This window comes from Danio rerio, chromosome 21 (assembly GCF_049306965.1).
Source record: "Danio rerio strain Tuebingen ecotype United States chromosome 21, GRCz12tu, whole genome shotgun sequence".
Classification (NCBI taxonomy): Eukaryota; Metazoa; Chordata; class Actinopteri; order Cypriniformes; family Danionidae; genus Danio; species Danio rerio.
Window position 1 is genome coordinate 33,845,407 of NC_133196.1, and position 15,526 is coordinate 33,860,932.

Consider the following 15,526-nt stretch of genomic DNA (forward strand, 5'->3'; position numbering starts at 1 on the left):
CTCTTATCAGATGTTTCAGCTGCTGTTAGGCTTATACCCATTGAAATTGTGAAAGGCTCACACTCATCATAAAAGGGTCATTTAGTTCAGGACTTCCCAAACGTTTTAGCCCGTGACCTCCAAAATAACAATGCCAGTGACTTGCGACCCTTATATTCCTCTGAGGTGCTTATAAACATGCAAATGTTGCACATACAATAATAGGCCTATATAAATTTAATTTGCATGTTGTTGTTTTTTTAAATGTAACTATTAACCCTTTTTATTTCCTCTGAGTTATGGTTAAAATATGGTAATACCAATAGTTTGATCAAATTTATTTAACTTTGGAAATTCACCAAATGACCCCCCACCCCCACCCCCACCCCATCAATTGATAATTCATAGTTTTGGGTGAACTATCCTTTTAGGTGTTTGTCACTATTCATTTATATACAATAGACAAAGCAATTTGCATTGAATTATCATGAAGAAATACCTGAATTTTGATACTCCATTAAAACATTGGAAATACTCCACCCCCACAATGTCTGCTATCTATTCTACAATCAAAATAATTCTGATTTTATACATGATGCAGTATTACTAATAAAGTTTCTGAATTGTAGATTCTCATGACGCAGTGATACGATTCAATGCCGCACCGACAGCTGGTTTTGAGACAGACGTGGGCTCCAAAACAACAGTGCGCCTTATTAATTCACAGGTAATTTCCTTCAACTAATGAAAAATGTAAACAGCATATGGTTACATGCTTATGAAATTCATTGCTTGTTTCTTGCATAGTTAATGGCATCTGAAGACCACCATTTCCTCTCCAGCTCTTTGTACAGTGCAGGGATTTTAGTGAGCTGGGATCCTAGCCCTTATTCTTCAGATCTATGGGAGGTAAGAATGGGCTTTGTGTACTTTCTAGCATTCTTCAAACACAAAAAAAGGCAAAAAACCCTGCTTTCTCACTGACTATTGCGTGTACCCGTAGTATGTACTTGTGCTGGTTGCACCATACAACCACTAAGCCACTCCTCGTTAGTATAGTGGTAAGTATCCCCGCCTGTCACGCGGGAGACCGGGGTTCGATTCCCCGACGGGGAGATGCTAATCTTTTTTTCTTGTTTTCCCAAGTATGCATCACTACATGGTGTTGGTATACAATACTTTAAACAAATTCTAATCAAAAACCTAATTGCAAACAGTTCTTTTAATTGTCTAAACAAGCTGTTTGTCTTTTCACATTAAATTACACAAGTAAAATGGGAAAATGAGAAAATGGCCAAAAATTGGAAAAATAATAAAAAATAATAAAAATAAATAAATAAATGTGTATGTATGTATGTGTGTGTGTATATGTGTGTGTGAATATATATATATATGTATGTATGTATGTATATATATATATATATATATATATATATATATATATATATATATATATATATATATGTATATATATATATGTATATATATATATATATATATATGTATATATATATATATATATATATATATATATATATATATATATATATATATATATATAAAATATTTGTACAATATTTATATAATAACTGTAATACACATATTAATAGATCTGTTAAAATTATTAGTGTTGTCTAAAACATAATTAAAGTGAAATTCAAAGAAATATTTAAAATTGTGAATTGAGTTATTCTATTACATTGATAAAATTATACACATATATATCATAATTGTAATGTACAACAATGTCATTCAAAACTATTGTTAATATTTACAATATATAACTATATATAAAATGTATAGTAAGTATGTCTACAGCTATGCACAAGACAAATGTAAAACCTTTTAATACCTTTATAATACTATCTTGTATTTAATCATGATTTTGACATATTTCAAAATCATTTTCTTTTGAATTTAAGCTCAAACTGAATTTCTTTAACTTCACTCACAATGCATACATATTGAACCTAAAAAACAATCAAAATGTAAAATAAGAATTATTTTTTCACAATTCTGATTTATTATTGCAACATATATTAACAGTACTGCAAAACTCAATTAAATAAATAAATGTGTGTGTACATATGTGTGTGTGTGTGTGTGTGTGTATATGTATGTATGTATGTATGTGTGTGTGTGTGTGTGTGTGTGTGTGTGTGTGTGTGTGTGTGTGTGTGTGTGTGTGTATATATATATATATATATATATATATATACAATCACAATTATTTTGGTCATAATTGTAATCACGATTATTCATTATTAATTCAAGATTAATCAGTTGAAGTCAAAATTATTAGCGCTCCTGACATTTTTAATTTTTAAATAAATATTTTCTAAATTATGTTTAACAAAGCAAGGAATTTTAACAATATTTCCTCTAATATTTTTTTCTTCTGGAGAAGGGCTTATTTGTTTTATTTTGGCTAGAATAAAAGCAGGTTTAAATATTTTGAAACCTATTTTAAGGTCAATACATTAGCCCCTTTAAGCAATATATTTTTGGGTTGTCTGCAGAAGAAACTACTGTTATACAATGAACTGCCTAATTACCCTAATTAAGCCTTTACACTTTGAATCTGAATGCTTGTATTTTGAAAAATATCTAGTAAAATATTATGTACTGCCATCATAAAACTATTAAGTTCAGAAAAAAAGTAGAAAAATCTTCTTTCCAATAAACAGAAATTGGGGGGAAAAGGGTTGCTAATATTCAGGAGGGCTAATAATTTTGACTTTAACTGCATATATGCAGTTATTTTCCACGCTGCCAAGGAAAAAAAAATAAATACAATACAATAAAAATATGAAACAAACCGTGCTTTAAGCATCTTCACTGTAAGAAAAACACTAGTCCTTTAGTCATGAGCAGTGAGTGATTTTCTCCTTTTGTTGTTTAATTAATGACAAAAACAGGCGGCAGCAGAAATATTGCGCTGTCACTTTAATGGTTTCGCTTTCACATGTCTTATGATTCTCAACTTGTTTGTTTATAACACTATTGAGGGTTAATATGAATAATCACTAAACAACGAGTTTTGATACCTATTTGACCATTAAAGCGCTCACGTTAAGATGACTTTAGATGTGTGCACTCTGCTCGTCTCAGTGTGCAAATGAGACCGAATGCTGACCGCATGCTTCTGACTGTGTGCACGCTGCACACATGCACAGAAGCATGCGGTCTTTCACGCTTTTAAGAGCAACAAATGAGTACAACTGGAAAGGGGGTGGTATATGATGCAATAATAGTTTATCTCGATTAATGATTTTTAATAATCGTTAGAAGCCAAAATGTTCAATTAATTGTACAGCCCTAATTTATATATATATATATATATAAACACACAATACCGGTCAAAAGTTTGGGGTCAGTAAGATTTTTAAATGTTTTAAAATAAGGTTGTCCTGCTCACCATAGCTGCATTTATTTAATCAAAAATACAGTATAAATTGTAAAATTGTGAAATGTTATTGCACCATAAAATATTTGTTCAAAATAAGTTTATAATTTAATTTAATCATTTATTCCAGTGATTTTAAAGACAAATTTTCAGCTTAATTACTAAAGTCTTCAGAGTCACAGGATCTTTCAGAAATCACTCTAATATTAATCATTGTTATTATTTTTATTATTAATATTATAATTATTAATGATAATAGTAACAAAAGCAATAATGACTGGACTAATACATTTATTTGAAAATACATATAATAAGTAATAAATAAATATTTAATAAGTATTTAACAATTTTTGCGCATTTAATAAATGCTGCCTTGATGAACAGAAACATTTTATTAAAAAAAAAGATGGAAAAAAACTATTTATATATATTATATATATATATATAATTTATATATATTTAAAAATTCTTTTCTTGTCTTTCAGTGGTTCAACAAGACAGATTACCCCATATTTAAACAGTATCAGCGATATCGCCGCTTGCACCCTCAGCAGCCATTTTACATTGTACATCCGCGAATGGAATGGCAGCTGTGGCAGAGAATACAAGACAACATGGGTGAAGCCATCCAAAAAAATCCACCCTCATCAGGCCTGCTGGGTAAGTTACACTGAGTATTTACATAAAACAGGGAAAGTTGATCATAAATATTAGGGCTTTTGGGCTTTTCATTATTATAAAAAAAGTCAGTGTAAACCAAACTTCTCATTTGTAAGTGTTTAATTTTTCCCTCTTTTCATACTCGCATGCAGGAGTTTCCTTTTGTATAAATCTCTACTTCAGCACCACTTACACAGACCAAACTTTTTCTCATGTATTCTGACATTGTTGTTTTTTTACATAGAATTATGTCCATACTGTACATAATTTGCCTGATTATATGCTGGAACATGCTATTAAACAAAAATAAATGAAAGTTCACAGTATTTCTGAAGTAGGCAGTGACAAAAAAACCTACAAAAACTAACCCAATTTCTAACGTAATCAAACAATTGGGTAATTACATCAATAACTAAGGCAACACACTGCAGGTGAGTACTGTAAAAGCCAATTAAAGAATCCACAATAATTCTCCTTTATCTCCATAGGCACAGTTTTAATGATGTCCCTGTGTGAAGTGGTACACGTGTACGAGTTCCTGCCATCGCGGCGAAAAACCGAGCTGTGCCACTACTACCAGCGCTTCAGTGATGCTGCCTGCACACTCGGAGCCTACCACCCATTACTCTATGAGAAAAACCTGGTCAAGAGGATGAACCAAGGCTCCGACCGAGATATCTACACACTTGGCAGGGTCACTCTTCCTGGGTTCGCCACATTTAACTGCACTTCCAGCACTCATTCAAAAACGTAATCTGAGAGTGAACTGTTTTGCTCGGTACACTCTCAGAATGTAACAATACAGCGCATGATTAACAAGTATTCATTCTGATCTCTGAGGGAGATCAGGAGTCGGCTTTACGGGTGGAGAACGAAAAACTAACACACTAAAAACGAAGGGTTGTTTATGGAGATTCTTAACTCACACGGACACAAAATAACAGTAGAAGTTCTGTGTAGTTGTAAACTACCAACCATTATTTCCTAGCTTGCCCCATAGTGGAAAATGCAAACTGTTTGCTGTTAATTAACAGAAAAGATCTCAGTATCACATATTTGCCTCTCAATGACATTCAGACACTGCCTAATGTGACATATATACAGGATAGTTAAGCCAAACAAGAAAATTTGTTGGAAATCGAATCATCCTCAGACTATCCTAGATGATGGTGACTTTTTTGTCAAACATTAAAGATGTTTTTGTGCTGAACCAGAGTTTCTTTTTTTGTGCCTAACCAATGTTCCTTGGTTTTTCATAAAATGACAGTTTTATTCTAGGTAAAATTGTTATATTAAATATGATGTTTTCAAACAATGTTCAGTTTCTTGCACAGACCAAATGATCCTTATCATTAGATCCTCAGTGTATTATGGGTTTTGCTTGTGGCCATTGACTGCATTTTATGAATCTCCAAGGACCAGAGTATCAACTAAAAATCAATTTAATGATCTAAAGAAGGAAACGTCACCTACATCTTGGATAACAAAAGGTTGAGTAAATTAACAGCACATTTTCATTTTCAGTGCACTACAAATTCAAGCACTAATCTAAAAAAATAACAAAAAACAAAAAATGATTAATTTCTGGGCCCGTACTCACAATAAGACTTATTGCTAAAAATAAAGTATATCTTTATAATGATGGACATGGACTAAATTTGGAACTCTAAAATGTAAGTATTAAAATATTTCACAAAGCATTTTAGCACTAAAACTAGTCCTTTATCGGTTAAGTATTAGGAGTAGTGAAAAAGTCTCTCAAGTCATGAAGAACAAACCACAAACTATCCTAAGATGTCTCAAAGTGAACGTTTTAGGGACATTTGACCATTAAAAATGTAAAAAAGTTATCACCTTTATCAGCGTTATTATGACTGTTGCTAGGATACAATCACTTCACCAACAAATACAAACATTGATTTTAGTTTTTAAGCAAAGCTCACTCCCATTTACATGCAATTTCCATTATTCATATTTTTTCTTAAGAATTTGTATTTATTATTTTTTTTACCACAATTATTTAAATGTCCAAATAAGTCACTGTGTGCAAGAGTGCTACTGGTCACCGTTTAAATTTTTTAACATCTAATGCATAACATCACTGTATTTGCATTAGAAATGTGACAGTGACGCCATCTTATCCATGTTTGCCTGTGCTGCAGTCATGTTCTACATATTGACTCTGGATGAGGGTAAAGAGTGGGAACTGCTCAATGATTTGAATGGAAGGAAAATTTCAGAATCTCAGATATCATACATAAAGGAAAATATTTCCATCTCCAAATTAGTCCACAAGGGTTTTATATTTGTGCACCTATAACACTGGAGATGAGGGTGGCAAGAGTTATACTAACTTTTGTACAAGTATCAAAATAACATAACATCATAATAATAGAATAATATAACATAACAAAATGAAATAATATCAGTTTCAGAGTCCACAAAAGCACAGTCAAAAAGTAGGTAAATTTGTCCTGTAAAATCATGAGTCCTGTGAAACATGAGTTAGAACATGGGCCGATCAAATCTCACGCCTCTTTTGAATGGTTTACTAATAGCAGCGAGCATTTTGCGCATTGCTTTTGCGCCCTGCGCGTCTCTCGTTTTTGCCTTTGCGCGCCATGCGCTCTCATCTGAAATCAACTCAGAGCGGAAAAAGCATGTTATATCACTCGCGTCTTTTTCATTCTCCAATCAAATGAAAGCAGAGGCTGGTTTTCCATTGAGGAGCCTGCAGTGTTTATGTAGTCAAGAAAACAAGGGAGAGTTTTGAAGATAGAGAAGAAATCCGGAGCTGTATGACTTCACAAATCTTGAATATCACAATATTATTAGACATTAAAGTTATTTTAATAACAACAGCAACACTCTTGCAAAATACCCAGCTGACTCAGTCTTTGCCTTGTGACATAAAAAAGCGCACCTTGCGTTTTTTAGACGTAAATGCACATTCAATGTGATCGGCCCCTCGGGCTGCATTTACACTCTATAGCTTGATGGTCAATCCTAATTTTGTGACTGAATCTTTTTTTTTTTTTTGATGACCAGCTTACATCATCTTTTAAAGTGGTTTGTATCCGATTGTCTGCATTTACACGGCAACGGCAAAGATGAAATGACTTGGGGAAAAAAAAGAGCGGGCACTGACTGACAGCTGATATCAAAAAGCACTCTTTTTTCCATTCCTGTATTTAATGTTTGCAAGGTTTAATTTCTTAAATTCTTTTAGACAAGTTATTTTACTAGAGTTTATGACAGAAACTATCTCATTTGGCCATCTTCTAAGGCCTTTTTAAACCAGTAGTCATCTTAATCTTAATGACTTTGGCGTGATTTTCGCGCATGATGTATGCAACAGTTTTATATTAGTTTATATGTTGATCTCTCTCTCTCTCTCTTTTAGCTTTTTTAGTCCTTGTGTATGAGATTTAAGGTTTGGGACTCTGCTGAAGTCTGTTCTAAAATGAAAGCCAAGAGTTGACGTTATTTGCTACAGTACAATAATGTAATTTGTCTATATTAAAGCCCCCTATACAATTTGCTGCAATTATGAGCTTGATTGCATTATTTAAATGAGGTGAAGCTTAATTGCATTATGGCCAAAATCTCAATATAATCACATGACTAGTATCATCCATTATTACTTTATTAATTAAAAAGCTGTTTATATGCATGTCCACTAACTGTTTACAAGAAGCACACAAAGATGCTGACAAATAGTTGGAACATATACTTGTCTTAATTAACATTATTAAAGAAAACATTTTTATTTTGAACGCGGCACCATTTTTTTTTTTTTGAACCAACATTTGAATATGGCTACCTTACCTTGGCCTCTACAATATTTCTATGACTAAATCTCTGATAGAGAACCGTCCCCTGTCAGCCAATCATTGTGTAAATAGTTAATGATCATGTTGGCATCTATAGAAACGAGGTCAACCCAACCCTTCCTCTTAGCTTACATTCCTCATTAAAAGCTTTGCGGACAGGTTTTAGGCTAAAACTCTGAGCTAAAATCTTTTACTGCAATTTAGGAGAACACTTGGAGGTAAGATTAAACGTCTTGTGAATACGGGCCCTGCCATTTTGCAGCCACTCATCCACAATTTCACAAAAAAGTCCAGATTATCAGAGAAAATAAAGCTCTTTGTTGGAAAGTAGCCAAGATTCTGTCCATTAAAGTGTAGCACGCAAAGCTCTATGTCCAAAGCCAGCCTGCTGCTTCCCTAACGTGCAGGTTGTTTTTCGATTTATGCAACTGCAATCCTAACACATTCATGCAAACTGTAAAGTGATCTTGCCAACACACATGCCATTAGCAAAGTAATGCTTTAAAGCGACATATTTTTTGAAAGATGGAGATCTGTATGCATTCAGTATTTACACTGTGACACCTTTCCTCTTATAGCACTCTGTTACACTTGTAGGGCCGTGGAGAATGTCCTTGCATGCTTTACTGAAATTGCACTATCATACCTTTGGTAAACTTGTATTTAGTTGTATTTAATAACTATTGTTAGAAGGAAAAGACATACAGTGCATGATTTAATGTTTTAAAATTCAACTGAAAACACAGGAACAAGATATATTTAGGCGTTTTTTTGGGGAAAAGGAGCATTTATTTATGGCTGTATTATTGATTTGGTGTGTTTTTACAGGATATGTCAATGTGTCTCTTCCATATTCAAACACTTAGATTACCGTGTGTAAATATAAATCCTGCTCCTAGCGATACAAGTTATTCTAAACCCTTAAGTGTGTGGGGCAGGCCACTAACATTCATACATTATCCATTTAGAAACATTTAGATTTTCTAGCATACAAGCTTTATTTTTTGCCTCAATTAACATGAAACTGACATGATTTGTTTTCCGACTTTACTAAAGCAACTTTTGGTCAATGCTGATAATGTTTACTTTACATTAGAATGATGAACTGAACTGCTGAAATGTGAAATTATGCTTTTTTTAAAACTGCTTTTACTTTATTTTTTTAGGGCAGAACATAATCTTTATATGTGATTTGTAGCATAAAGCAAATTCTAATAACAAAATGTTTAAAAATGAAATGAAAACGCTATAAGCATAGAATGTATTTTACATTTACGATTACAAATAATTGCTAATTTATAAAAACCAATGCTCTTTTCTGCAAAACAAGTCAAATGAGTCGTAAATGAGCGTTGTTATGGTGTTGCAAAGTTTTAAAAATATATATTAAATCGATCAAAGTAATCTGGGCTATGCACATGCAAACTGTCAAATGTAAATATGTTTTATTTTTTTATGTCTATTCCATATTTCTCAAATACCATGACAAATTCGTTTTTATTTCCCAAGAATTTTCCCTTTAAGAATTCTGTCAGCATTAAAAGAATTAAATTTTTTTTTGTTAAAATGCCAAAGTTGTCGTACAAACACAATGGAATTGAGGGATTTACTAGACTGCAATAAAGGTTGTAAAATGAAACAAGGCTGGACAAAACCATTGTATGTTCTGAACAATGGATAGTATATGTCTTTTAATTACAGCAAAATGAAAATGGGCAATGTACAGATATTCAGAAATCCTTGTTTATAGCGATAAGTGAACTGCAGCTTACAGCTTAATTGCTTGTTAAGCGTGTTGTCACGCGAATTGGCTTCCAGGTCCAAGCGCTATATTAAATAGTATTGGGAGACTTAACAAATGGTAATATTAAACGTGTACAAAACGATGTAATATTTTTGAAAATCTCAATCACATTATATATATATATATATATATATATATATATATATATATATATATATATATATATATATATAAATATATATGGGGACGGATTTCGGGGCCCTAAGCAGGTATGGGGCCCAAGTATAATACATTTTAAGTGAAACTTTTATGTTCTTAATGTAAAAATTAAATACACTAAATTCACAAATAATAAAACAAGTTACAACTATGTATACAGTTAATAAGCCATATTTGTGATTAGATTTTAATATTTGTATGTGCAGTATGTAAGGAACATTCCACTGTTCATTGGCCCCCCCCCCGGATTTGAAAAGTATTCAATCATTCATTTTCTTTTCGGCGTAGTCCCTTTATTAATATGGTGTCACCACAGCGGAATGAACCGCCTTAAAAAGAAGTAATAACGTTAAAATCTTAATGGTTACAGACAAATTTTGATTAATTTAGGCAATTCTTGGCATTGGTCTAGGCCCCCCTTATTTTCTATGGCTGTAAGCGGCTGCTTACCTCGCTTATTGGTTAAGTCTACCCCTGTATATAAAACCATGCCTAATATCCGATGGACAGAAAATGATTAATCTTTTATAAGTTGTTAAAATATTGATGTTTCAGATGCAGCAAGTCGAGACTCTTGTGTACACCATGCTTATAAAAATGCACTTTAATGTGTGATATGACAAAACATTTGTCATGAAATGATTTTTTTCTCAATATTAGCGGCCTAGACCAGGAAACAGTAGCTTATACATCATGACTTAGCAAGCGGATTACTTATGCTAGTGTATTTGTTAAAACTTTCACTGAAATGCTCTCAACATGCCAACCTTGACATTATTGGTTCACAATCACAAATGTTCTTCCTGTGTATAAATAATGTGCCACCATAATTTTGTCAGTGCTATTGTTTCAATTGATATGCTCTATGCAGTAATGTACAGAAATCAAAAGTCTAGAATGTAATGTGGAATACCCCTATGCTTTCATTACATTAACTAAATGACAATAAATCCTGACTGAATTTCAAGCAGACTCAACATGTACATAGTCCTAAATTCCATAACGTGGATCCTGCCAAACTTACCCAAATAACCCTGTTTGTCTTTATCAACACTAATAAAACAACTACTGCTTACACTGCTAAATTGTCACTTTCTTTAATATGATGAACATGACCAAATATGAGTAAAAGAGACATTTAAAAAGGAAATGTATGGATTTTATAGGCAGAAAAAAAAAAAGATTTGGTCTCCCCGTCGGGGAATCGAACCCCGGTCTCCCGCGTGACAGGCGGGGATACTTACCACTATACTAACGAGGAGCTCCATGTTGTGCACTTCCATACTACACCTCAAGTACATAGTAACACTGTGATAAGTGTTCATTTTTTGAAACCACAAGAAAAGTGCTCTGCTCTTTCATATTATTACCTAATATGTATTAGCATAGTTAATCTTACCAACCTGGAACTCTGATAATAACTTGGAAGACTTGATAAACTGCAATGAAGGTTGTAAAACGAAGCAAGACTGGACATAACCATTGTATTATCTGAACAATGGATAGTGTATGTCCTTTAGTTACAGCAGAATGAAAATAGGCAATTTTCCACACTGCATGTAGATATCTATCTTAATCAAGCTGTTTGTTCGATTTAGAAACTCAGGCGAGTGGTCCACCAGTGGTCATTAAGGGAACTGCAGCCTTACCACTACTACACTAAAAAGGAGCTCCATGATATGCATTGGTACACTAAACCTCAAATACATAGTAATAACAATATAATAAGCGTCGTTTTTATTAAACAGAAGAAATGATATATTCTTCCATGTTATTACTTGTATGTTTTAGCATAATTAATCTTACCAACGTGGAACTCTAAAAAAGGCAGGTTTGTCCATCTGCAGTGTTCCAGTGCTCAGGAGTTCACTGTGTGAATGAAAGAATAACAACTCAGTTCTTTTTGGAACAAACATTAGGTTTATAATTAATGAACATTCAATAAATATGAATTATGTTTCATTACTTCTTTGCTGTTTTATTACTTTTTGTTTTGTATGTTTCCATTTTTGTGTTTCGACTTAATATTGTTTTAATTTGTGCAAATCTCTAGAAGAACCCAGTGTTCATGTTAATTATTCAGATCTTAAAACTTAATGACACTGAGTTTTAAAATGTGTACTGAATCCCTTTTCTGTTACTTGTTTACCAGCAAGGATAAAAGTTCACATACATTATTACTTGAATTACTCTTTAAATCTTTCAAAAAGTAAAATATATTGATTTTAAAGGGGGGAAATGTATTGTTTTTAACCCAGACATTTAAAAAGAACTTATTTTGGAGCAGTAATCACAATACCGTGATACCTTGAAAGGTTATCATTCCTTCAGAATCATATACTGGCTCATGCCTAATCCTAATATCCATTATAAGCTTTCATAACTTTTGTGTCAACTTAAACCTAAGTCTAATAAAGTTAAATAATCAATTATAGTTATTACAAAGACATTACGGTATTATTTTATTGACATTTTAAAACTACATTAACAAACACAAATATTAAAAGTTAACAAATATTCAGCGCATAGGGTATATGTAGTATGCAGATGTAGTATGTCGTATGCAGAAGGACTTTTAATTTTTCATCTCATTTTACGCTTGAGCAACTAAATGAATGCTAAAGTCTATTTAACTGATTGTATTTTAATTACAATACAACATCGATGCTGTAAAATGAACCGTATAAATGAAAAAAAGTCACATTAACCGTTTACCGGAAGTTTATCAGTATGGGAAGAAACACTAGCTCTGCATATACCCTATCGTAGTAACTGTGAAAATAAAAAATCAGAGCTAAACTTGAACATACTATTTTAAGCAATGATTAAATTAGATTTATTCCCAATTTATTTTTTCCAGTACTGAATTGCAGCTGGATGGGCATGCAGTGTAAAACATATGCTAGATAAGTTATTGGTTCATTCTGCTGTGGTGACCCTTAATAAATAAAGTAACTAAGCTGAAGGAAAACGGATAAATGAATATGAACCCATACTATACAAATTGCATGTTAAAATTATGATGGTACAATTCAAAAACATTTGCATCTCCCCGTCGGGGAATCGAACCCCGGTCTCCCGCGTGACAGGCGGGGATACTTACCACTATACTAACGAGGAGTGGCTTAGTTTGCTTTCGTCAAAGGGAGTACAAGTACATACTACATGCCTGGGAAACAATGTATTTTAATGTACGTTTCCTCCATGTACAACTATAAAACTTGTAATAACCCTTTTTTTTACATTGTGCCAACACCTGGAGAGAAAGCAGTTGACTTCTCAAGCCATTTCCTGTACAATAAAAACATTATTTCAATGAGCTGTGTTTGAATGCTTATCATTTTAGTCTTTTCTCAGTTAGCAAATGTAAATAAACAGTTAGGAAACATGACCGGGAACACAAATAACGTGCCCTCAACTTTTATGTATTTATCAAGTGTGCCGCAAGCCTGCGTTTGAGTGAAGGTTTCGGCCGTTAGATCGCCCCCTGGGGGCTTGCTGCAGTACAAGTCATAAAGCCCGCCTCCTCCGTGTTAATGAAGGAGACTTGAGCCCAAATAAAAAAAAATATTACACTTGCAATAAAATGTCCCGAAAGATAGTTCTGGTCGATTAAGGCACTGGTTATTGTGCTGAAATAGGTGCAGATCTTCATTTTTGTAAACAGTTTGTTTTTAGCAGTAATTTAATGCTGGGCGTGTCATCGTGATTGACAGCTGTGATTGACAGTTTCTCAAAGCGCGGCGTCTGAGCTTCGGCAGGAGACTGAAGTAGACTGAAATGTTATTATTCGATTTCTGTGTTATTTTACCATGACAAAATGAGTTCAGCAGTAAACTATAGTTTCTGACATACATGATCCTGGTGGAACACTGTTTATTCGCTAAGTTCAGGGCTTTTTTCGGGCTTTATTAGTTTGCTGATACACGCCTAGCCACCCAGATAGCAAAACACAGTTCCGGCTAGATTCTCGCCTGCCGGAGACTTATCTCTTAGAGCTCAGACTGACTAATGTTACCTCTGCTGGACCTACTCCGGATGCCTGGACTCACTACCCAATTCCAGCCGAGTCAATCGAGCCAGATGCGGCGGCCGAGCGAGCAGGCGCTGCCGCATGCGAGCCGGAATCAGCCCGCGACGCCGCGAGTAAGTTATGTGCTGCGGCCTGGAGCTGGCGCGATTGAATATATAAAACCCTCATATTTGTTAACGTTATTACATCCATTTGTGTTGATATGACAGCAAACGCATGCTGAGAAGTTCGGGGGGCGTAGTTGATTTTACATAAAGCGTTTGATTGGAAGCTCGACTCTGCTCATTTTCGCGGCTCCTCCTCTGGCTCCATCAGACAATCCTTCTGCGCATGTCTGGCTCCAATTTCAGCAGTCTTTTGCGACAGTTTGTGCCCGTCAAGCAGGCGTTTGCCCTCAAGGCGTTCAATGGGAAAAAGGGCTGTCGCGTCGTCCATATTTTTTACAGTCATTGGTATTTATTGATAATACACACTTACGGGCTCTATGCACAGTTCGAGTTTTAAAGCCAACGATAAACTTCCAGTGAAAACTTAACTACTTTCAATTTTACAAGGTTGTTTTTACAGGTTGCAGAAAAAAAACGGGAGCACTAGCATTTACAGCGAGGGAATGACATTCGATACGGTACTTGTTGTCTAAGAAATAAGTTATATTGATTACATATATATATATATATATATATATATATATACTATTTAGACAATGCTTTCAGCGTATTATAACAGCTTCTCATCCGGTGATAAGCACAGTTATTCAGCAAAATTAACGATAAAGTGAGAGGCATACATCTGACAGGTCCATTTGCGGTAGCACCCTCCCAATGGATATTGGATAAGACGAAATGGCCAAGCATTTAGCATGAAATATACAATCTCATTGAAGCTCCAAGTGATTTTACAAGAGAGAAGATAAAGGCCTGAGTCTTTGGATGCCAACAATTTTGTTCTGTGTGGTCATGTGCAAGAAATAATGATTTCTGTCAAGATTCTGTCTACTCAAAGACAAGGAAAGAAGACGGAACTGTACAAGGCCTGGGTAATTAATCATCAACAAGCAAAACTACTGCATTCTGACAGCGAACTGCACCTGTACGGCAGGGTATGTGAACTTACATTTTTACATTTCATTCTAAGCCTTCAGTGTCTGCAGATTAATTAACCATGTTTAACTGTTTTTGCTGAAATCATTGCTGTAATCCAAAAGGAGTAACTGCAGAGTAATGAGAACTGCAGTCTTGAGCATTTTTAATTAGGTCCTCACACCTTTTCAGCTCTCTTTTAGCCAAAAATGATTGTGGTTGGCATTAAAAGCAGTGTGGTGTACGGTAAAAGTTACGTTTTCTATTTTTGGACTTTTGAAAAATTTTGAATTTGGCATCCTACAGCACAACAAGACATGTTTGCTATTGCAACCGGTCTTTTTTTGCAACTGGGAACTCGTGTCACATCATGTGTGACGTTGGTTGGTAATTTCTCTATACAGTTAGTTAGATGGACTTAAGCATTAATTTAGTTGTTCAAGCATAAAACAAGATGAACGACCTTTGTAATCATCACTAGTGCCGTCAGTAAATTCCACAGAAATTCCATTGAAAATACTGGGGTAAAATAAGCTGGCATATTTTAAACACATGGCGGGGGGAAATGAAATT

General features: G+C 34.0%; 1 protein-coding gene and 3 non-coding genes across 8 annotated transcripts in view; 2 read left to right on the forward strand and 2 right to left on the reverse strand.

Annotated features, from left to right (window-relative positions):
• The window catches only part of st6gal1 (ST6 beta-galactosamide alpha-2,6-sialyltranferase 1), a 36,410-nt gene extending 29,115 nt beyond the window's left edge, over positions 1-7,295 (forward strand). For 4 of the 5 annotated variants that reach the window (XM_073934475.1, XM_073934476.1, XM_005161298.6 and 1 more), the window contains 4 exons: positions 609-706; positions 787-888; positions 3,871-4,045; positions 4,534-7,295. In XM_073934475.1, coding sequence (XP_073790576.1) covers positions 609-706; positions 787-888; positions 3,871-4,045; positions 4,534-4,799 — 641 coding nt within the window. In that variant the 3' untranslated portion in view covers positions 4,800-7,295. 5 annotated transcript variants of the gene reach the window in all.
• trnad-guc (transfer RNA aspartic acid (anticodon GUC)) lies at positions 1,024-1,095 on the forward strand. The gene has a single exon. It is a non-coding gene; the product is annotated as a tRNA-Asp (tRNA).
• A 3,735-nt stretch (positions 7,296-11,030) lies between the features above and the next one.
• trnad-guc (transfer RNA aspartic acid (anticodon GUC)) lies at positions 11,031-11,102 on the reverse strand. The gene has a single exon. It is a non-coding gene; the product is annotated as a tRNA-Asp (tRNA).
• Positions 11,103-12,889: 1,787 nt separating this feature from the next.
• Positions 12,890-12,961, reverse strand: trnad-guc (transfer RNA aspartic acid (anticodon GUC)). Its single transcript has one exon. It is a non-coding gene; the product is annotated as a tRNA-Asp (tRNA).
• Positions 12,962-15,526: the final 2,565 nt, after the last annotated feature.